The sequence below is a fragment of the Mastacembelus armatus genome, chromosome 14 (assembly GCF_900324485.2).
Source record: "Mastacembelus armatus chromosome 14, fMasArm1.2, whole genome shotgun sequence".
NCBI classification, from domain to species: Eukaryota; Metazoa; Chordata; class Actinopteri; order Synbranchiformes; family Mastacembelidae; genus Mastacembelus; species Mastacembelus armatus.
In genome coordinates this window covers 3760537-3784553 of record NC_046646.1, presented here as the reverse complement: position 1 = coordinate 3784553, position 24017 = coordinate 3760537, and the positions used below count along the sequence as shown (strand labels likewise).

Sequence of the window (24017 nt, the reverse complement as noted above, 5' to 3'; positions counted from 1 at the left end):
GTTGAGTGAAATTTTGCTTGTGCTTTGGGTAAAATTCCACTAACATCCTAAGATCTTGAGACATAAAAGAAGACTCAGTATTCAAATCTGAAATTTGAATGAATAGACCTTAAAAAACTATGAGAAATGTAGCAGCTCGGTTTTTTTTCATATAGCACACATTTGAGTTTCAAAAGGTTACTGATCACTGCTTTTGACCTAATTAGGTTTTGCCCAGTACACATATATCTAAATCACTTATCTCATAGTTATTGTAGGCAATTAACCACAGTAGTCATTAAATGTGTAGTTGCTGTATTTATAGTAACACTACTAGGCCCACTGTTTAATGCGCAAGTAATTGAGAATTACCACAAAGCTCATTTTACAAACTGCTGGTAACTGTAATCCTTTTTAATAAAATACTATGGAGCAGTATTTGATTTACAATCATAACTACATTGACACACTGTCATATCTGGGCTATTTACAAGCTCTCAATGCATATGATGGGGGTTATGTGTGCTGTAACTGAACTCCTTATTATGATCTTCCAAAATTTGGCTGTTGTCCTTTTTACAAGATGCTAACCTCCTGCAGCATCAGGCCTGACAGGTTTTAACACCAAGTGATGTGCATGCCAGTCATGCAATGCATGTGGCTCCTGTTGCACTTTAAAACACCTTCCAGCTCACACTCACTTCTGACCTTGCATGTCATACAGCAAATAAAGGTGTGACTCAATAAGATATGATAGAGCCATCTTATATAGATCAGTGAAGTGCTGCTGTATGTACAAATGTATTAAATTGAAGGCTATGTTGTTAGTTTAATTTTTGAAACTACAGCACATATTCCAGAATTAGATAGCTTTCTCCCCAAAGATTTTCATAATATCTTGACTGTTACCACCTTTATTTTCTGTATTTTTACCTTCCTTCTGTCTCTTTATTCTCAGTTTACAGTGTGTGTAAGTATCTCAGAATTTTCTCTCTCTCTGTATTTGAGAGTACCTCTGTGAATTCCTGGCATTTACTTGGCATGCTACAATACTTAGTTTTTCTTCTGAAGTCAAATTTGTCTTTTCTTGGCATTTGAAACATAATGTGTCAATGGCATTCATTATAGGCCCCCAGCAGCTTGCTGGATGCCCTGGAACAGCACTTGGCCTCTTTAGAGGGAAAGAAAGTCAAAGACTCAACAGCAGCCAGCAGGTAGTTCTGAGTCATCTATCTTTACTTGATCTGACTCTTCACCATACAGTCTGAGCAGAGGCTTAAGTTTAACTTCGCAACTTGATAGTATTGGGCTGATCTTTTTTCAGCAAGTAAATGCAGATATTTTTTTTTTCATCTTTGGCACAGTTCAGAAGACAGTGGAAACTAGTCAACTTTGATAATACACTGAGAATCCAGTTGTTACACTGTATAGTTTTTGATTGCCCTGAAAAATTTTGTTAGTCACTGCTTTCTGTGTCTGTCCCTTGATTCAGGGCTAGCACACTCTCCAATGCTGTCTCCTCCTTGGCCAGCACCGGCATATCTTTTACCAAAGTGGATGAGAGGGAAAAACAGGCAGCCCTGGAGGAAGAGCAGGCTCGCCTAAAAGCATTAAAAGTATTTATTCCACACTAACTTACATTCCATTAAAATTATTGTACTGTAGGAGAAAGCAGCAAAGTCAACTCCATGTACTACATAACGTCCAAATGATATTTTTTCTTCTGCGGTTTGAAGGAAGGGAGAAATTGTCTTTGGGGAAGTGTGCTGAGAAAGTTTTCTCGAAATGGGCAGCAGTGCTCACCATTTACAACATAGTGTAAATGTTCTGTATTACCAAATGATTCACTAGGGTATCCATTCCACCAAGGTTTGCACGTGTTTCAGTTGAGGGTGGCAGGCTGTTACACTCTCTTCTTGATGTAAAAAAAAAAAAAAAGTCAAAAATTTTGGCTTCAGTTTATTTTATTTGAATAGCACCAAATCACAATGCCATCATCTCAAGGCACTTTACAAAAAACAAAAACAAAACTCAACAAATTCCCTAGGAGCAAGCACAGTGGAGTGGGAGTGGGAGTGGGAGTGGAAGTGGAAGGTTCAGGGTCACATGAGCCAGCCCTAACTATAACCTTTGTCAAAAAGGAAAGTTATAAGTCTAATGTTAAAAGTATAAGAACCGCAAGTACACCTGCACTCTGAGGGTGAAGTGCTCTATTGGGATTAGGGATGGGAAGATTAACTGATTTTTACCAATGTACGGACTTGCGCGGGGAAGGCACGACATGAGTGCGTTGGTAGAGCTGCTTTGAACTGGATACAATCTGAGAACAAAATCTGAAAGTTTCATTTCATGTATCTATGCATCAGTAAAAAAACGATCAATAAATTATTAGGGGTTGTATCATATAAATTTATGCATGTATATAATAAATTTTTTTTAGTTATGTGCCTTACCCCAACGTTACATTAGATTACGTCAGGTTACGTTGCGTTAGCACGCGAATGCCATTGGCTGTCACTCAAAAAACATTGCGGAGGCATACATATATCAATCACAAACTTAAAATCGAATGTGGGGCAGCACTACGGGTTTTGTAAGAGAGACGGACAACTTGACAAAAGTAAAACAATTTGTAAAATGTGCTGTGCTACCATAAAGTACACAGGTAGCACGACTAACTTTAATTACTCACATTTTATTTTTTATGGTTCATTATATACAATTATATTCTGCTAACTTCTAGAAGTCCAGAAAAACTAGAAGTCCAGTTGCCCTGAATGAACCTCTAGTTCTGCTGCTTACTACTTAGTTAGCACTGTTTCATTATTGTTGTTAATCTTGAGCTTCTATTCGAGCTCAGTGATATAAATGTGTACTGTGACTGTACTAAAACTTCAGACAGACAGAACAGTTACACGGGATGTGAAAAAAAAAAAGAACTGTTGCACCTTGTGCATTGTGTTGAACCAAATCGTGTTGAATTGTGCATCAGAACTGGGAGTGAATCGTAAGGCATTGGTAATTACTGCATTACTATCTTTAATGTATCAGATTGTTGGCAGCATACGGAGACACCCGTGTTATTTGTCTCAGAGCAGAGGTGCACATCCCTAATTGGGATGATATGGTACTATGAGGTCTGAAGCTGGTATGAAGGACATTGATCAAAAGACAAAAACAAAACAATTTTACCTCTGAAGCAGATGTTGGCTGACTGAAGATTTATGATAGTACTAGAATTTCCATCAAAAAGTTCATGAGTAGATAAGTCAGTCACATTTTTAGAGAAACCAGTTTTCAGTTATCAGTATATATCAGTTTATAAGCAATTGAGAATTGCCACAAAGCTGGCATGCTTGAAACTTTCAAGCATGTTCATTAGTGTCCCTGTTGCTAACACTAGCCTCCTTATTACTGTAGGAGCAACGCCTGAAAGAGCTTCAGAGGAATCCTGTAATAGTGACCACAGACTCCTCTCCTGTCTCTATAGTGGGCGGGGCCATCAATTCAACCCCCGCCATTGACCTCTTCTCCACCCCCAGCTCTACTAACAGGTGAGGCCCTAGGACATGCAACCTGGTTCAAGTGACCACCATTGAGTTTCATGGCTTCTTCAGTTGTCTAAAAAGGGGAAGGCCCTACTTATGGAAGCAGTTGGACCCGGCCTCCTCCCAGTGGGGCATGCTCAGAACACCTTCCCAGGGAGGTGTCCGGAACAGATGCCTGAGCCACCTTAGCTGGTTCCTCTTGATGTGGAGGAGCAGCGGCTCAGCATAACATTTTAGAATTTTATAAATTAAAAAGGAAAAATAATGTAAAAACAATGCTTAGTCATGCTGTTTTTTTGTGTCAGATGATGTGTTTAAGCTTTGTCATTGGTAGGAATATTTATATGTAAGTAGATGACTGTTAGTATTATTTGTCATTATTTGTTTTTTTTCCTCCTAAAAACCTTTGAACAATTTAAGAACCTAATGTTTTGTTGATGATGGCTGATTTATCCTCCATACTCTTAATTTTCCAGCACCTCCAAAGCAGCCAATGACCTTCTGGAACTGCAGCCAGCTTTTCAGCAACCATTGCCTCTCAACACCTCAAATACATGGGGAGGTGAGAACATTACACACACATACATCTCAGACACTCACAACAGTACACATTTATTCATTCATTATGATTCCTTAGAATCCATAGAAAAAAAGAGGAATTGAAGTTTACCTCATGATTATTCAAATTAAAATATTATATATGAATACATAAGAACTGAATTAATAATAAGCAGAGAATCATACAGTGGCTCCAGAGTATTTGGGCACCTTCACTTTATGCATACTATATTGTTGTTGAAGATTTAATTATAAATGGATAAAATTGGCATTTTGGCCATTAATTTTACTCCTTCATTCGAAGATGGCAATGTACCCATCTTATAGAACATTCACACATGGATAGAAAGTAGCTGGCTGTATCACGCCTTCTGTATGGGTGGAGTAGTAATAAACACCTATGTGCTTCAGTTTCTTTTGCAATCAAGATGATGGCTTTTCATTTGTGTTTCATCTATTGTTGGTCCAGTCTTTTGAAGCTGCCATGTGTTAGCCCATCATTCACTTAGAACCGATGAAGACTCAGATGTGAAGTGAAACAATTTCAAGGACCTCAAGCAAGTACAATTGCAACTTGTAGTACTTTTGGAAATACCAATGACCTGGATGACTGAAAGTCTTTACATACAATTGTGACCCTTTGAAACTATTACCAGTCAATTTCGTTTGCCACGGTCTAACTCCAGAAAATTCTAAATATCTTTGAAGTAATTAAATCCAACAGGATGCACTTGAGAACATTTTGGAGTGCCACAGGAATGGGTCTGAATCATGTCATTATTGGTTATTGAGTAAGTTGATGGACAAACATTGCAGTTTTGTCCATTTCAGGTTACATTTTGAAGCCAAAATTTGCAATCAGTAAAGAGTCTGGATGCTTTCTGGTGCCAGTGTAAACATTTTAAAAATGTAATATTGGGATCTACTTATGTTAATTGTGTTATTTTTTTATTAGTATTAGCCATACTTTTGGTATTTAACTTTTTCCGTGGATAACCACAATTTAGAAGGCAGGGTGTCCACTAACTGAAGGGTTGATGGTTCGAGCCCTGGCTTTTCCAGTCCACAGGTCTGGGGAAAGAAAAAAAAAATTTTCACTGTGTAATTTTCTGGATGTTGAACTCTTTGCTTGCCAGTGTATCATATTATTGTGCATTTTTCTGCACTAATTTACCATAAAATGTGATCTGACATTCATCTAATTGACAAGAACAGAAAAACTAAATGGGCTTAAGCTGAAAACAGATAATTCTTAATTTCTCATGTCTTTATTAAACATTCCCAGTGCTAGAGGAAAAAGTGACTAATTACTTCAACTAAAACCAATTTGAGAAGACGATATATTCTGCAGCTTGCTGGAGGGGTCAGGCTGCATAATTATTTCCAAAACTTTGGTACGAGTGAAGCCACCACTCATGGTGCTTGCTGCTCTTCTCATCATGAAATGACCAGCAGGATGGTATGCCAGTGTTTAAACCCATGTACCTTGTTTTTGTTTAGTCTGTACTTCTCCCCATCAAAAGGCAGCAGGTGCATAAATACACTTACTTTGTTTTTGTTTGCTCAATGTAGATTCTTTGTTTTCTGAGAGCTGAGGTACATATTCTGATTCTGACACCTCAGGGTCAACACGCAAAGGTCTCTAACACTCTCTCTCTCTCTCTCTCTCTCACTCTCTCTCTCTCTCACACACACACACACACACACTATAATATGCTGATATAGTCCATATAAAACTCCATCTGAAAGCCAGAAATTAAGTTTTCTATGCACAGGGCTCTGTAAAGGGTTTATGGGGCCACTTGGTTATCAACAGTAAAAATCACAAATTTTACCTCTTCCTAACAGGGGAAACCATCAAGTATGCATGATTATATAGTGTCATGGCTGTACAGTCAAAAAATGTCGTCATAATGACAGTCAATGGGGCGAAAACATCCACGAACAGTAAATTAGTCAGAAAAAATTTAAATTTGATACTGCGCAAAAACTAACAATGCATCAAAATCTTTGACATATCCAAGTCTGTGTTAGGGGTTAGAAAATATCCAGTCCACAATCACTTTTTATATTAAAAATAAGTCATTTTGTGTGTGTGCGTGTGTGTTCCCCCACCCTCCCTCCAAATCCGTGACCTCACTTATGGAGGTCGACCGATTAATCCGCCGTTTTTTTTGCACATTTTCATTAATCGACATCGGCCCATTTCGCTGCATATTAAGCCAATTTATAGGCAGACACATCTGCGACCAGCTAAGCGCTGAGACGGAGCAATGCGCACACACTGTAGCCGTGCCCTGTTTACATTTTACACACACAGCTTCAGCTAATGATGGCAGGGGAAAACCATTCGTTTCGAACGCATAATTACATTGTAGCGTATTAGAATTGATGCTGAGAGTGTGTAACAAATCTGAAAGTAGAAACATGTGCAATTCAGACGAATATTCTTGCTAAAACACGCAGGATAACGTTCCTCAAATAATGTGTCTGTGTGCCTGACACACGCAACACGGGCACAATGCTCCTTCCCTCCAAAAAATACACTTTTAATGAGGAAAGTTAATGTGCACGATTTAGCCAGAAATTTTGTCTGAATTGCGCGCGTTTCTATTTTCACCTGCAAATGACTTGTTGCACATATGATTTGTTTATGCATATTCTTAGACCATGGACCTTTAAGTTATAGCAGTGTCTGTCAACAAACATAAGGATCGTGACAGGTACCCTGCAATAAATCAAGCCTCAATAAATGTTTAATTTAAGCAATTAATTCACTTTTTATTCCTGGGCACTTTTTATCCCTTGTGAGATGAAGGGGGAAAATTAAAATCGGCCAAAAGAATCGGCATCATATATCGGCTGCCCTGATTTCTAAATATTGGCATCGGCATCGGCCAGAGAAAATCTGTATTGGTCGACCTCAAATCACTTATGAAATTGGCATTTAAAGGGTTAAAACCCTGGGAATATTTTTTAACATTTAGTGGTTTTGATCAGAACTGAAGTTGATTTATTGACAGATTTATGCAAAAAAATGTTGAAAAAAATATTTATCTGATATGTTTTTACAGCAGTTTATTTTAGTGGATGTTTTCATCCTGAACATAATGAAAGGGCAGTGAATTTGAACAGTGCACAAGGATTAATGCTTTATTCTGTGCAGAGTTTCATAGCAAAAATTAAAGTAATTGCTATCTTAATCTTAGAGTGCAGCTTCAAAAGCGACTGAACTTGGGTCTCCTGTATGAAAGCGGAGTGTTATTCACCTTTGCCAAACCATCTCTATCATACCTGGGTGTTACTGTATGAAAAAGTAGAATTATTCAGAAAGGGCGTTATGTTGGAATATAATCAAACAATCATATATGTTTCTTACAATGTATACACATTTGCAGTTCAGTAGTAAAATAAAGTAACAAAGATCTACACAAAATACTCACAGTTTACAACAAACCCTGACCGTGGGGCTTTTTCTTTACTTTAGTTTCTAGGTAAGTATTCATAATAATATGGGCTAGAGTATAGTCTGTGCATGAGCAGGTTGCTGTACATGTGAGTTTAAGTTGAGTGCCACCTACATTATAGTGTAACGCGTGGTGCCGCAACACAAATGACGAACAGTCATGGTAAAAGTGGCAACTTACCATGGCAAAGTAACACTACTACTTTAAATACAGACAGCTCAGTACTGTGGCTACTCTTCCTAGAAGTGGGTGCCCAGCCAAGATGCCTCCAAAGGCACAATGCATACCTCAACCCACTAGAGATGTTTTGGAAAGACTAAGTCCTGTTCACACCAGACATCCTATGAATGTCTGAGCTGAGGCAGCTCTGTAATGAGGAATGGTCAAACATTCCACCTGATGTTGTGCAGATCTGGTCTGGTTTGAAAGCATTTGCTTGAAGTCAGTGTTGCCAAAGAGGTTCCAACCAGCTATGAACTTCATAGTTCATTTGTTTTTTCCTACAGTACTTTCAATGTTTAATGGGCATAACATGAGAAATTAGAATCGTTTGTGTGTCATCAGCTTAACCACATTGTGTTTGTCTGTATTTAGGTGGTCAGATTACATTTTATGTCAAATTAATGTAGAAAACCAGTTAATTCCGAAGGGTTTACATAGTAGTCTTGCTTTTTTCTTGCTCTTTTTTTTCCTGCTTACGTAAGCACATAAGGGAACATGTTAGTTGACCATGATTTGTATGTAAAACTCCTTTGCATGGTTGACATGACATGGTTACAGGAAAAACAGTAGGAGTATAATACTGATTTTCATAGTGCCTAATTACTTTTGTAAATTGATCTCATATTTATAACTTTGCTTGCTTTTCACTTCAATGTAATTTCACAATGTATGTAAATATACATACTAAACATACTAAAACTGTAGTTTTGGGGCACATAGTCCATGCTCGTTCATTTTAAGTAACATTTGTTATTTTTTATTAGGGAAAGTTCATTCAAAATAAAAATTAGGGAATATTGGATTTGTATTCATTCAAGGCAGATAAAAATGGAAATTTCAAAGACAGGAAAAGGTGATTTAATGGACTCCTCTAAACTGACAGATGTAACATGAAACCCTTACACAGTTGTTTTATTGTCAGCACAAGAAAGACCCTTAACCTGCAGACTACTTTAAAGCAGTTGTGAAAATGCTAATCAGCAGGCCTGAAATGTGTGTCAATCAGGGCAATGCAACAGAGTGCATAATATCAGCCTATCGCTGAATCTCAAATACTTTTAATCCTTCTGACCTTCATCACTGACATTTTCCACTGCATGTTATTTTGCATGTTCTTTTTTTTAAACTTATCTCATCCTACTCTCCACCATAATATCTCTTTTCCTTCTTTTTTTTTTATCTGTTCCTTCTTTTTTTCTTCTCCTCCCCTCACCACTCAGATCCTTTTACCTCTGCTGCAGAAACTGTGGAGGAATCCATTCCAAACTCAAATCCTTTCCTCACACTACCTGTTGTTGATGCTGTCCATCTGACCACAGCGTCCTTGGATGCTGGCAGTCTGTCCTGTAGGACACCAAGCTGTGAAGTGTTCGGTGGGAGTGTTTTGCTTTATCTTTCACAGTCTAAATTTCATTTTAGTTGAATTTTTATGTAACATGTCTCATAATGTCATTTTGGCTGCTAATTTACTGTAGGTGATTTTACTGTGTCCTGTAATACGGATATAGAGTGAATAAATAGAAGTAGGGCTGCAACAAACAACAGTTTTATTAATTGATTAGTTTGATTATGGTTTCAATTAATTAATTAAAGATTTTTGCAAAAGAATGTAGAGAAGTCTGTTTTCAATGTTGTACTGTCAAAATATGAACAAGTTTGCTATACTCATATTAAAAAAATAAAACTAATTATTGTGTTATGACATTTGAATAGATCTTAAATTTTATTATATTAAAAAATGTACTTGTTTACAAGAATTTCACACTTAAATGAAAAGTGAGTGGTACACTAAGCATAATGAAGAGACATGCTTTCAAGTATGTACATTAACATTGCTAGACATTATCCTGATGAGCTGCATGTAAACACACAATTGTTTGAGGAAAACAGACTGGATATTAGCTGGAATTTGCTCCTAAGAGCTCACCTGTAAAATGTCTGGGTAATTTCATGGTGTGAGCCAGCGCTGAGCAGACCATCACGAGCACCAGGACATTTCCCATCTGCCTATGGGTGATAATATAGCAGCAGGATCTGATGGACCCTCCCCTCTTTCTCAGAATCCTCACGTCAAGCGCAACTTTCAGTCTCGCCTTTGTGCCGAAAAAGAGTCATAGCATCTCTTTATACTGCTCACTGTGTCACTGTGCAGCCACAAACAGCTACGTTACTAGATATAACTAACGGATAACTACATTTATTGCCAAATACTTTAATAATCAAATTTTATCTGTAATATCGAATTAGTTGTTGCAGCCCAAAATAGAAGTTTATTTCAGACCATTAGAGAATGATTTTAGAGAAACGCCTGGAGTGGTTTTAGTCACTGATCAGAGCATACTGTTTCTTGACACCTTCTTCATCAACATTCATGAATGTTCTGGCATGCTACGCTACTATAAATATTTGTTTCCTTTCACTATCAGGCTAAGATCCTGGTGTTTGTTTTCTGCCATTGTGTTTGTATTTCGTTGCATGAATGTCCAACTTTATCAGCTTTATTTTTCTTTTTCTATAAATTACTATCCTTTTTTGACTTAGTCTTCCCTGGATTTTGTTACTACTGTACAGACATTTATTGTAGGTACCATGGTGCACAACTGTTCTCCTGCTCGATTGCTGACATGAGAGTAGTGATATGCTGTGTGGCATTTGTGAATTGCCCCCCCCCCTTCTTCGTACCTATAGCTGTGAGCCTGCAATTGTTTTGTTGTTATTCACTGGTTGTGCTCTGAACTTAAGTTTGCCATGTATTTAGTCTAGCCATGTGATGATTGCCAGCTTCCTCTGCTTTTGTCTTGCAAATCCTGATCTTTAATTTCCCTCTGTTAAAGAGCTGTTCCCACATTCCTTGGCTTCCTTACTGCTCTTTGACTGCTGTATTTTTTTTCTGATCTCATATCTGTATAATCTTCTCCCGTCTTCCTCCCTCGCTCCGGCTTTGTGCCTGTCAGAGTCCTTCTGTGGGCCCATCCCTTACAACACCATTCCTCTCTTCCAATCTGAGCCCCCTGCTGTAGCTGCTCTATTTAGAGGTAGGTTGCTAGAAGAAAACGAATCACTTAAGGAGATGCAGATTATTTTCTGTTGATTAATTGTTAAGCTTTAGAGTTTCTGGTAAAAAGAATGTTTTCTATTACCACTTACCCTCAAAACATATACCGTACACTGAACAATGCATCACAGAGAAGACAGAGATAACCAGTCCTCCCTCCACCCCCCGCTGGCAGTAAAGAAAAAAAATGTGCCAGAGAATAGTGCAGGAGGTCTGTACAAATATTAAAACAACACATCCATTTGTGTAAGGTGCCACAAAACTTTACGTACATGTTTGTATAGCTCTATGTCATAGGTCACTTATATACATTTAAATAGTGGCAAGGCAGCGGCAGCCAGGATGTGTCTATGTGCTGCTTTTGTTGAGCATGTGAGACAGTGGATAGCCAACTGTGACCTGAGACAACAAGCCTGTGCTGTGTTAGGAGCAGCCTCATTGCATTGCCACTATTTCAATCCTACAATTAATTTTCTCTGTCTCTCCCCAGGTTTTACAGCCTCGCCAACGCCACAGAACTCTCAAGGCCTTAATGTCGACTTTGACTCAGTATTTGGCAACAACACCAATGCCAACAACCTAGATTCTACAGGTAAGGTGTACTACTACACAAACTGACATTTTATGTTTTTCTCATTGCCCATGAGGAGTCAGGAGACCTCATGTGCGCCTGTTGCCATCTGAAGTTTTGGGGGCAGATTGTACATTCATTAGATCATTTTAGGCTGTAGTGTTGTACTTTGATTTGTCCACAGCCTAAACTTTGTTTGGTTTGTGAGTGTGTGTGGTTTCTGTGGGCTAGGAATGTTTGCCTACATGTCAGACCAAGCATTCGTACTTCAACAGATGATGAAAGTGTCTCCTTATTTTGACAGAAGGCAAAATGTTTCTAAAAAGTCATCAGCTATATCAGGGGTGGGCAGCCCATCTTCCTGTTCCATGTTCAAGGACCACTACCCTGCTTTGTTGTCCAACTATCCCTGCTGTACCCACTGCTGCTTACCTGGATCAGATGTGTTCAGTCAGTTAGAAACTGGAAGGTATCGATTCACTTTGGCTTCCCCCACTCCACTCTCACCTGAGATATCTTCCAGCTTTTGATTGACTGGACATATCTGATCCATGTCAGCAGTGAGTAGGAGAGGGATAGTTGGACATTGGCCCTCAAGGAGAACATGGGCTGGCCACCCCTAAACTATGCGAATCTAGTGGCTCTTTATTATGTTTTCGCTATGGGGACAGGTGAATGAGAAGAAAATTTCTTAACAATCAAAACAAACATAGTCAAAACGGAAGGGTTAGCATTTGTTTATATTTTACAACTTAGTCCCTTTTTGAGTCTGTTTATCCCATTCAAAATATTGCTTTCACTCCTTTGGTGGGTTGCACCCACATTGGTATTATCACTGGTATTATCATTACCAGTCAGTAAAAGAATAATCTCTCATGATGTGCAATGACCAACTTATTCCAATTTATCTTTTCAAAAAACACCCTGTACTCTGATCAAGTAATTTCAAAGATTAACATGCTTGCCCACTCCTCTTTCTTTTAAAATACTTAATGGAACCTCTAGCAGATACTTTCGCCAGACTGTCACCAACTGCATATGGTTTAATTTTACACTTACCACTGGATGTCAAAATCTACACATTAGATCAGTGACAGGTGTCTTAATGTGATCAATACATAATCATAAGACGGTGGCTTAGCTGGGAAGGTAGTCCTGTTTGAAATATCCTACCACATAAGGTATTTCTTATCTCTAACTAACTCTTTATTCATGTGTCATATGCTTGTCCCATCTCAGCAGAACGTTTCATCATGTACAGGCAAACTGTGTATCATGTGTATTATGTGCGGCTGTAGAAACTTTTAAAAACTCAACACCCAGAATATTTATTGCCTATTTGCTTACCTATTTACTTACATGGGATCTTAAAATTGCAAAATATCTATTAAAAAATACCTATTAATGTTTTAAAATTCAAATACAACTTCATGCTGTGTAGGTGTATTTACTCCAAATATTTTTAAACAAATGTAAACACTCTCACTCACAGTCCCACTGGACTATGTTTGAAGTGAATGACCATTTCACCATTTGCCTCATTAGTGTAATAATATATAAATATTAATTTGGCAAGAATGAATTGATTCTAAATGCTTATACACTTGTATGACCTCACTAGATTCTAGGCTGCTCACAATCTCACACCATCTTTTTTCTCTTTTCCCATGTTCGTGGGTTAAACACAATCCCTGGCGCCTTGTCTTTTTGCATGGCATATGCATGACTGGGTGAGTTGACTTGGATACACAATCTTGGCTTAAATAATTTTTTTCTGTCCACTCTGCTTACTTCCTTATCCATGCTCAATATCCTCTCTCTGTTTCTGTGTGTGCATTTCATGTACTGTGATGTGTTTTGTCTTGGTTGTGTTGCTGTTTTGTCTGTTGTATTGTGTCTTCAATTGTTCTGGGCCCCCAACACACTCTTACCCTCCCTTCCCTTCCTTTTCCTTTGTCCTCCCACCTTTGATTAAGATGTTTTAGGTGACATCCTCAAACCTACAGTGGCATCCTCGCCCAATCAGGACATCACTCCAAATGGCCAACAGACCAACAAACTGGTGTCAAATGACCTGGACTCCTCACTGGCAAATCTTGTTGGCAGTAGGTTTCCTTATTAAACATGAAATGTGTTAAATTAGCATTCTTTCCTTAAATTGTTTTCTGCTTTCAAAATTTTTTGTCTTGTGTAAATTTAGGTGTATTGTTTTTGTAGCTGTGTGTTTATTAGTTTGCCTCTATACTCTAGATCTGGGAATTGGCAACGGCACAACAAAGAAGTAAGTGTGCACAATAAATGATCTTCATGTCTCCTGTAGGGCATACTAAACTCATGTTTTTTCTTGATCTCTTTAGTGATATTCACTGGACTCAGCCTGGTGAGAAGAAGCTGACAGGTGGAAACAACTGGCAACCTAAGACAGCATCTTCTACCACCTGGAACCCTGCAACCATGGTAGGGCTCTGACCTGTCTGCCCATTGCAGTAAACAGTCAAAAAGCAGATCACTTATGTATTTTTAGTGCAGTGTTTTCTACAAACCAGATTATCAAATATATAACATTGAAACAAGACCAGATGTAATTTTCATGTGCTGTTTGATAGGAGGTGTAGCTAGTTACAGTTGCCAGAAAATGTGTTGGTAATTTTTCTGCATGAAGTGGGAATGAAATGTAATTTGATCTCCACTAAAATCACAAATATCAATATCTCCAAGCTGATAAACCCATGCTTTATCATTATTTTTCATGTCTTTATTCAACGCACCCACTGAAGATTGAAAGGGATGGTGGAAAAGTAATGGCAACAGTGTTTTTATAACTAGTTGAACTACCTTTGGCAGCAATAACCTCAAGCAAGTGCTTCTTGTAGCTGTGTATAAGACTTGAACAAAGTTCAGGAGGAATTTTGGGCCATTCTTCCTTACAGAACTGCTACATCTCAGCCATATTATGTGGAAGGCATTTCATGATCAGTTTGTGCAGAAAACTGAAAACATTGACTTTACTTTTTCTTGTAACTGTATGTGAGAGACAACAATGAAATAAGAATTGCTAGTAAATGTTTTGCGTATAGATAATGACTTTACATGTCGGTAGTATTGAATTGAGCTGTTCAGAGACAGGACTCCCAAAAGACTTGCCACTTGTTGCTGGTCTGCTCTGTAACTTGATTCTCTGTTGCATTAGAATTTAGTGTAAAATAGACTGTGTGTTGTTGGGGTTTTTTTTCTTTTCTTTGAAGAGTAAATAAATTCTTGGTGATGTATTATGCGGCCTTACTACCCTGCTGTTTAGTGAAAAAAATTGTTTATCATTCTGAAAATATAAAAGATACTGAAGATCATTTAGTTATATAGTTTTATTGTATTTTCCAGAATAAAATTTGCACTTTTTATATTCCTGTAGCCTGTAGTGGGATTTTGTCATTTTGTCGAGTATTCACTAGTGTTAGATGGCACCCTTGACTCAATTGAAGATAATATTATACTGCAGAAAAAGTAAAAACACATGTTCACGCTAAAGCCTAATTCCTTGTGTAACACGAGAAAATGTTTTTGGAGTGATTTGGCATTCATCTTGACCTTCTCTCCACCCAGAGTGCTATCTAATGCTAGTGGCTATTCGACAAAATGACTGTGAATATACACATATAAGTTGCTTTGTTATACAAGTCGCACTACAAGCCAGTATAGTAAAAACAGTTATTGAATTATAGTTATTACATTTTGAGTTTCTAAAAACATGTCCTGCTTCACTAAATGTGGTGGTTTGGCATGTTGCAAACATGCTGTAGCATTGCATCCTACCAAACGTTTCTACAACTTGTATTTACAGAAGCATCTCCTCCTGAGCAGAGCATGCAAAAAAAGGGGCAAAAAAACTCTTGAAACAAAAGCTGAATACATGACAAGTTATTAAGTCTATAAATGTACTCATATAGCATTTTTCAGAAATTATCCACAGACCCGGTATAGCTGACATTAGATTGGAAATATATATGTCCCCCATGTATTTGATTTTTACATTCATTTTTATTGAAAGAAATAATAAAATCAGCTAATGTTATCATTTCCATCAAACACTTTTTGTTTTTTTGAAACGTTTTTTTGCCCAGGTAGCAAGGTGGCAGGTGATACAGCTTTAAATCTAAATTCCCAGTGTGTCTTGTGCATTGTGAATGTAATAGTTTTTGTTTGCACCAAATTATTATTCTATTTATTAATATCTGTATGTTATTGTTGTCCGGTACCACACTTACAGAACGTCATGCATTTTCCACAATACGTAAGTCCATACTCAATGTGGTTGAAGCATTTTCCTGCTGTCTAACCAACACTGCCATGCACTGGTTGGTTTTAACATATTCACATTCAGTTGTACTATAGCAGCCACAGCACACTGTCACCTCTGCATTAACACTACAGCTACAGCATGCCGCAGCCTGGGCTCCATCCATGATCAGCCTCAAGCTCCTGTATAGACAACTTAGGCACAGGCAGAGTTGTTCATTCAGGCTGGATCTAGAGTGCCCAGGTCTGCCACATAATGCCAGATCAACCTTTCCCTGCCACTTCTCTTCTAGTTAACTTTCCAGTAAAAAGTGTTGAGTGACTGTGGGAATAACATCTTTCCTGGATGGACATTTTTTCTAAATGCTGTTGTTGAATGAACCGCTCCAAGTGTGTCTGGAATTTCCTACATTCCCTTACTATTTCACATGACTGCGGATTGATTGCAAATTTATACTTCACATTTTTAGCTACAGTACCAGCCAGAATAATGTAATGAGTTACTGTAGTTGGTTCATTGTTGCAGTTAGGTACAAACCACCAAAACACATTACTGAATTGTAATGGCAAATAATCAAAACTTTTTCAACTCTGGCAGGCCAGTATATCTACTGTTCTTGGTTAACACTGTAAAAACCTGACACCTTTAACTCTTAGGAGTCTAACATCACGCCCACGTGATGGTAGACCTCTAAGGGTTAATGAATTACTGTGGAAAAATGATATATGATGATATATGAATACTTAGAGAGAAGGACAAATAATGGACTGTGGTAAGTGGTTTGGATTTGTTAGTCCAAATAAAGATGTCTTCTGAAATGAATGTAAAACATGCTCAGTAATGACTTCTACTCAAAAGGTTATTAATCTAAATAATTATTCCTACCATAGAAATTATTATACCATTTTCTACCATCTGTTTTACTTTTTCAAGGTTATATATATATATTGAATATGCAGTCTGGTAAGAGCTTCTGACAATAATCCAATAGTCCATCCTCTGCCTGTGTCTCTGTACTTGTGATCATGCTGAAACACACATGGAGCAAATGTCAAGGCCAAGGCCAAATGCCAGATGATGATCAAAAGCTGATGAGTGATCTTTGATGAAACCAGAAAGAAAGATTTGGTCGCAATGATACACTAATGATGCACTTCAGAGCAGACATACAGAACATGCATCCCTCATTAGAAGATAATATAAACATTTTTGAATCATGTCATTATTAACCTTTTGCCTGTCCCTCACAGAAACCAAACATTTCCAATGAGTAATTTTCAAGGCGCACACTCTATGCAATGAAACAAGCACTGTCTGTGATGAAAGTGCCAATTTTGTTGCATCTGACTCACTTGTGCCCCACTTGCCACTGAATGAATACTTAATGAAACCTATCCTTCCTGAGAGGGCTGGGCATTAGACAAATCTGGGTTTGTTATCACTGCAAGGCCTGTTGTTGAAGCACGGAGCACTCACAGAAAGAGTCTGTACATTCTTGTCTTTAATCGCTTTCCACAAGGAGCTCTGCACCTGCCAGTAACCATCTCTACCTCCAGGACACAACACAGTCTCCTTTTTGCTTTCCTTTCACTCTGTTGTCCCTGGTTATAAAAGTGGATATTAGAATATTAGGATATGATATTAGAAAGTTAACAATGTGTCTTGGGGCATAAATACAGCCTTTTCCACTATGTATGTAATGTTTCTGTCACCAAATAATGTCTGTCTGCATACAACGTAGCTGTTTAACCTCAATCCAAGGAAGTGTTTTTCATAAATCCCTGTATTAGCCTAATCATGCTGTTATTTTCTCAGTCTGTAGCATCTTGCCATCATCAGTTGTCAAGTTTTATCCAAACCAAATCAGCTTTGACTGCTCTTTTCCTGTTGAGAATCTTTTTGACTCGTGACAACTGAATATAATTTCACTTCAAACTGAGGGTGAAAGAATTCTTTCTTGAGGCTTCATTATAACATATTCCTGAGTGCAAGTTAAATATGCTTTTGATATCCTGTAATGTACATCGAAGTCTCACCTTTGATAATCTAATAATAAACTGTTCAATGTGAGTTGCTGTCTCCTGATATTGTAAAAGCAATCAACTTGTTTTGTGTCACCTTAGGCATCATCTGTCATGGCCTTCCCTGCAACCACACCCACAGGCATGATGACATATGCCATGGTAAGTCAGCCTGGACTGTATGTTCAGCAGGATTTCACTTCTTCACACACACATCTGAACAACTGTCCTTGTGAGGACACTCAGTAAGTTCCCCAGCCCCTTACCTTAACCTTAACCATCACAACTAAAGGTCTAAGCCCACCCCTCATGCCTAAGTCTGATTCTGACAAGCTAAAGGTCACTCAAAATGTGAGGACCAGATATAATATCCTCACTTTCAAAAAATGTCCTCACTCCCATGGTATAAAACTGATGCAGCAGGTTTCCATTACTTCCAGACAACTGTGGTGGTGATGGAAATGGCAGCAAAATGCAGCATTGAACACACAGGCTTCTGTAGAGGCTTTTGTATTTTTTTTTCTTGTATTTTTGTTTTTACAATAATTTTCCTTACTATAATTTACCAGATTCTCTGCTGTCTTTCTGAACAGCCTGCACACATGGGCTCCATGATGATGACACAGCCCACTATGATGTATACGCAGCCCGTGTTGAGACCAGCTAATCCCTTTGGCTCTAATCCAGGTGCACAGGTACAGTAAGTGATCATCATCATACATCTAAAATGTCCCTCTCCTTCTACATCTAATCTTAACGTCCAGGCTGTCAGAACCATGTTGACATTTGTGTTTAATTCTTCCATGATGCACGATTGTCATCTCACCCTTTAGGTCCACTTCCACTTGGTTTTTTTTTTATTACTATAGAGGTTTTAGTAAGCTCAGATAAATTCTAAGATGAAGTCAGGCAATCTCTTGTGAGATCAAGCCAAAATCAAACTTGAAAGGGTTTGTGCTTTTGATTCAGGTGGATGTAGCTATGGGTGCTGGAATTTTTTCAGGGATACAACTTTTTGTGAAGTCATACTAAAATGTCATGTAGTCCACATCAAGAGAAGGGCTTCTTACAGGTTAACAATTTATTTGTGGTTGTCCAAGTGCTTTAATCTGCAAAGTTGGCTGATGAACAGCATGGTATTTACAGGCCAGGCTCTATTGAATACATTTCTTTCTGTCTCACAGTCTTATCAATCTCTGGGTTAGGCAAATTTTCATTTCCAGAAAAAAAGTAGTAGAAAGTGCCAAATCATAGTAAAAACCCAACTGTAGGCACTTTAGAGCTTTTGGAAACTCTGGGAACCACAAGTAGACCTGCACTCTGACAGTGAAGTGATCTATTGGGATCATATGGTACTATGAGGTCTTTAAGGTATGAAGAAGCTTGGTCATGAAGGAGCTTGGTCATGAAGGAGCTTGGTCATGAAGAGATTTGTATGTGAGAAGAAGGATTTTAAATTATATTCTGGATTTTACAGGGAGCCAATGAAGAGAAGCTAATATAGGAGAAATATGATCTCTCTTGTTAGTTCCTGTCAGGACTCTGGCTGCAGCAATATGGATTAACTGGAGGCTTTTTATGGAGATATTGGGACATCCTGATAATAACCAGCTACAGTTAATCTAGCCCTGAAGTAACAGATGCATGGACTGTGTGCAGTTGTGCAGGTGAAAGAAGGAAGTTTTAGAGATTTGTCCTATGTTTGAATTAAAGGACATATCCTGGTCAGAAATAACTCCAAGGGTTTTCACAGTAGTGCTGGAGGCTAAAGCTTTACCATCTGAAGAAGCTATTTTGTTAGAGAAGCTATTTCTGAGATTTTTAGCTCCAGGTACAGTAACTTCTGTTTTCTCTGAATTTAGAACTAGAAAGATGGCTAACTCATTTGTTTCATCAGGTTTTATAGATTCTGTATTTTCTGAACTAAAATCACATTTTCCAGTCTTTGTAATGCGATGCTAAGACCATTGGTGTCAAATGAAGCACTAAGATCTATTGGTCAAGACTAGGCTTTTGAGTAACAGTTTCATAACTGCAATCGTAAAACTCTGAAGTACATAGCCCGTTAATAGGTATAAATTGACCAGGTCCTATTAAGATGAGTTGATTAATGTCAGGATGTCTTTGAGCAGTCTAGTTGAGGTTGGGTCTAAGATAGGGTTGCTTCCACAGTGAGCAGCTGCAGAGACGAAAATGGCAGGAACAGAGAAAAGTGAAAGTCACGTTTTCCATAATTAAACAATTTGTACACTGTTATGTGGATAGTGGTGGTACCGTCTTGCTCTAGTTTTTCCTATTATTTTTCCTGTTATGTGGTGAAACTAATCAGTCATTCAGTCAAATGTTTACAGTTCTCAGGCCAATTGATGTAGTAAATGCTTATCTCACCGAGCAGACATAATTCTGATATGTGATATCAGTCCACACTGACTCAATGACTCAATGAGATCCATGCCTGTGTGTTTGTTAGGCTTCATGTCTAAATTTCCTCTGGTGCATTTAGTTGTTGGAGATGGGGACACAACAGAGCTCACACAAGGGGTACACTGATTCAGGACAGGAATTTGACTCTATCCCAGACCACTCTGAATGCAAACATAGTAGCGGACAAGCAGGTGGACCGTTTCTATGTACTGTGGTTGCTATGCAGTATGGGAACTGCTTCGCCGATGCTCTGTCGCCAACTGTCTCACACAAGGACACTACCCAGACTTTTTACAGGTGATTTTAGCAAAGTCCAGCCAATATCCTAATACCTGATCCATGTTCCTTGAACAGTTGCATTTTTACATGCACCTCACTAGGATAATGTCTAGCAATGTTCATATGCATGTCTGAAAGAATGTTGCTTCATTATGACTAATGTGTCAGTCACTTTTGCTTTGTGTGTGAAATTCTAGTGAACAAGTGCCTTTTTAACATGATAAAATATAAAAAATATTAAAAGTAATTTGTTTTATTACGTGTAGCAAACCCATTGTTTAAGGTTCATATTTTAACAATAAGACATTGAAAACAGACTGAATGATCGATTGTTAAAGTAGTTGTTGGCAGCAGTTAGTCAAAGAGACATGATGATGATTTAGATGAATCAAATGTTGATGTAAATTCAGAGAGATATGGGAAAGAAGCAGTCTAAACATAACTGAGGTCTTAGATGATTCAAGAGCTACTGTAGTAGAAAATATCTATCTATCTATATAAAATATGTATATATTAATTTTTAACTCATGAAGTCATCAAGTGTTTATACACAGAGAGGCTACAGCACTGTCAACAAGATAATCAACATGGTAGGGAGTAGGATTAATTCAATTAGACAAAAGAGGATTTTGGGGAAATGCTATTAAATAGTCAAATATTTAAAGAAAGATTGAAATATCACCATAACCATATTTTTACACTTCTCTGAGGTGGAAAATGTCATATCAACAAAATACGACAATATGATGTAAACTGGCTGAATTATGATGAGAGGCATGAGACCTCTTGGTCACTCAAGCATCTGCTTTGCTACACCTTGACTGGAGTTCATTTTAATGTAATTTCCACCTTCTTTTCCGCAGTGATTAAATGGCACTTACAGGAGTAAGTTAAAAACATGACTTGATTCCTCTGTTTTCTCTGGTCAATGCCCTAACTTTTTGGTTAAAAATTCTGCTGTATTTAGATGACAACTAGGATCCTGAACAACCACATGTCGCTAGCTATTCTTCTGGAGGTACTCTTGCCACTGGCTCTCCATTTTTTATTTGGTCTGCTCTCCTCTGTCCTCCTTTGTGAGTCTGTCACCCACAACCTCTACTCCCTCTAATCTAAGCCCCCTGAGAACACAAGGGAAGGACCCTTTTGTACAGCTCATTCTGCAGAATTTTTTACAGAGCATCTTTAGGTACTTCGGATATTCTGTGTTTAACTGCAAATCCAGTGTGTCACCAGACTGCATGGTGCATTTCTGCCTTGTTTAGGCAGAACTAGATTGCTAAATGGCTGATTTTTTTTTTTTTACAGATCACACTGTCCTGTGAAATGCCACCACACTCAACTTCCCAGCTGGCTACTTTGCACAATATGCACTCTGTACATGTCTCCTAAATCAGGATTGTCTTAGTTGAGATTTCTTTGCTCTGCAAGAGACTGAAGCTCTATTTGCTCTCACTCTAACATAAGATTTTGAAAATAGAACTTCCTGCATATGTGCAGGATATATGCAATTCATTTATTGGTAACATGTCTTGGTTATAGCAATGTTCTGAAACAGGATGAAATCGGAACATCTGAAACTTAAAAAAATCATCAGATTCATCAACTGAAAGTTTTAGCCTTCTGGTAATCACAGATTAAATATACAGAGGATGTTGGAAACTAAGGTGATCAGTGAGGCAAGTTTCTTGTGAATATGACTTCAGCTCTTGTTTTTCAATACAAGCTTCAAAAATGGTTGTTTTTTTGACAAACAATTTTACTTGTGAATTTTTCTGCATCGAACATTAGTTCAAGGAGGTGTTAGAAGTTTGGATACTGGTCTGGCACTTCTTGACAGTTTTTTATCTTCCCAGATGCAGTTTATGTAACATGAGAGGGTGAGAAGACCAATCTGAAGATGATTTTACAACAAAGTCAACTATCCAAGCAAACCTGCAGTTTGCTTCTAACAAACGCACCTCTCTGCGAATGAAAGGCCCAAATCAGACTTTGAATAAAATCACGGTGACTCGGCGTGTCCATGGGCATCTCAGAGAGGCATCACTTTGTGCCCATTAAGTCATGTCTAAGTCAAAAGGAGAAGTGTGTGTGCTGCCATTAAGAACCATGTGGACAGGGATCATTCCCCTACTGTATTCTGGGCGAAAAGAAACATGCACACTGTTTGAGTTGTCTTTTTTTGTTTTCTTGTTCCTCTTTATGCAGGTGAGGCTGGTAGAGTCACTTCTTTTGATTATCAATCATGATTACCTTCTTAAAATGTCCTCAAATTAAGAAAACCAGTGCAAACTCCTCTTTATGCCACAGAGTTTTGGTTTCTTTATTTCTAATGTATTGTTTGCAGTAGACATTCCTTGTGTATTCTTTGTATTTATTTATGATTAGCTACAGAGAATGACATTGTATGAAAAAATGAAATGTAATTAGTCACTGACCTTCATATGGAAGGTCTTCAGGTTTATACATATGTATGATTGTAGAATTGGATTTTGAGTGATTGAGCTGATTTTTAAAAGTAAAAATTAATTTAAAGTTTAAAGAGCTGACACATTTTACTGTTGGGGCACTAAATATTCTCTGTACACACAATACCATGTACTGTGGCTCAAAGGTTCACACTGCAGATCTGTACCAACATAATAATTCATTAGCACCATCAAATATGTGGGGTTAATTTCTACAAATTTGGTGAGGGAACATTTTCACATCAGCCAAAGCTCTACATTTTATGATAGGCAGCACTGCATTAAAAAGGAATCTGCATTTATGCTTTTGATGCTTTTGGCATGCCATTTATTCTTAAATTTAACAAAGCTCCTGGCTGCCCTTTTCCATACTGAATGTGCAGGGCCCCTTTCATGCTTAGATCATGTTTTCATTAGCAAGCACTGGAGTGTCGAGGACAATGTAGGGGAACACAGTGAGTTATCAAGTCAAACTAGTAACACAAATTGGGAGCTGTGGAGAGAGTGGTCCAGTTGTTCAGGAAAATGGAGCACTGTTGATCGGTGCTTTGTTTATATAAAACTGATCCTGTCAATGGGTGGATTTAGGTATGAAAGATGGCCTAATCATGAAAGTGGCCCTTAATCCATTACCTGAGCATATTTGCTGCATTGTCCCCGCAGATTATATTGCAGATTGTTTTTTTGTTTTGTCTTTTTTTTTCCAATAAAGTGCAAGCTTCCACACTTATTTGGGTCTGTATTTATGTATCAAAATAGTGAAAAAAAGTTTTGTGCATGGATTGTGCAATATGTGTATTATTAAGGGCAGATCACTTAACACTGTTTACTGAGGTTAGCAACAGAGAGGTGATTAGACTTCATAGATGAAAAGCATTTTTTTAAACATAGGCCATTGAACTTCAGACAGGAGAGGAGTCCAAAACTCAATGAATCCCTCAATGTTCTGGAGGTCATGGTAGTGACAGTGTGGAGTGTGTAGAAAGTGTATTTGCCTTTTAGTTCTGTCACTATATAAATAGGAATGCACACTAGTGTTTCAGGACAAAAATGTAATCTGAACTATAGTGAAATTATGTCAAGCATCTGACCTACATAGAATAAACTTATGTGACAGTAAACACTGTATAT

The 24017-nt window shown here is 37.9% G+C and overlaps 1 protein-coding gene across 31 annotated transcripts in view; it reads left to right on the top strand.

Annotated features, from left to right (window-relative positions):
- picalma (phosphatidylinositol binding clathrin assembly protein a) overlaps window positions 1-23616 on the top strand; it is a 43972-nt gene extending 20356 nt beyond the window's left edge. For 4 of the 31 annotated variants that reach the window (XM_026329315.1, XM_026329316.1, XM_026329313.1 and 1 more), the window contains exons 10-23: window positions 1108-1193; window positions 1472-1595; window positions 3400-3533; window positions 4004-4089; window positions 8995-9147; window positions 10729-10809; window positions 11320-11421; window positions 13377-13505; window positions 13651-13681; window positions 13758-13857; window positions 15665-15688; window positions 17818-17877; window positions 18285-18415; window positions 21727-23616. In XM_026329315.1, the coding sequence (XP_026185100.1) occupies window positions 1108-1193; window positions 1472-1595; window positions 3400-3533; window positions 4004-4089; window positions 8995-9147; window positions 10729-10809; window positions 11320-11421; window positions 13377-13505; window positions 13651-13681; window positions 13758-13857; window positions 15665-15688; window positions 17818-17877; window positions 18285-18415; window positions 21727-21826 (1341 nt within the window). In that variant the 3' untranslated portion in view covers window positions 21827-23616. Of the gene's footprint in view, window positions 1-1107; window positions 1194-1471; window positions 1596-3399; window positions 3534-4003; window positions 4090-8994; window positions 9148-10728; window positions 10810-11319; window positions 11422-13376; window positions 13506-13650; window positions 13686-13757; window positions 13858-15664; window positions 15689-17817; window positions 17878-18284; window positions 18420-21726 lie in introns of those variants that run through there. The other 27 variants (XM_026329321.1, XM_026329317.1, XM_026329333.1 and 24 more) reach the window with 27 other exon arrangements.
- The last annotated feature ends 401 nt before the right edge of the window (window positions 23617-24017 follow it).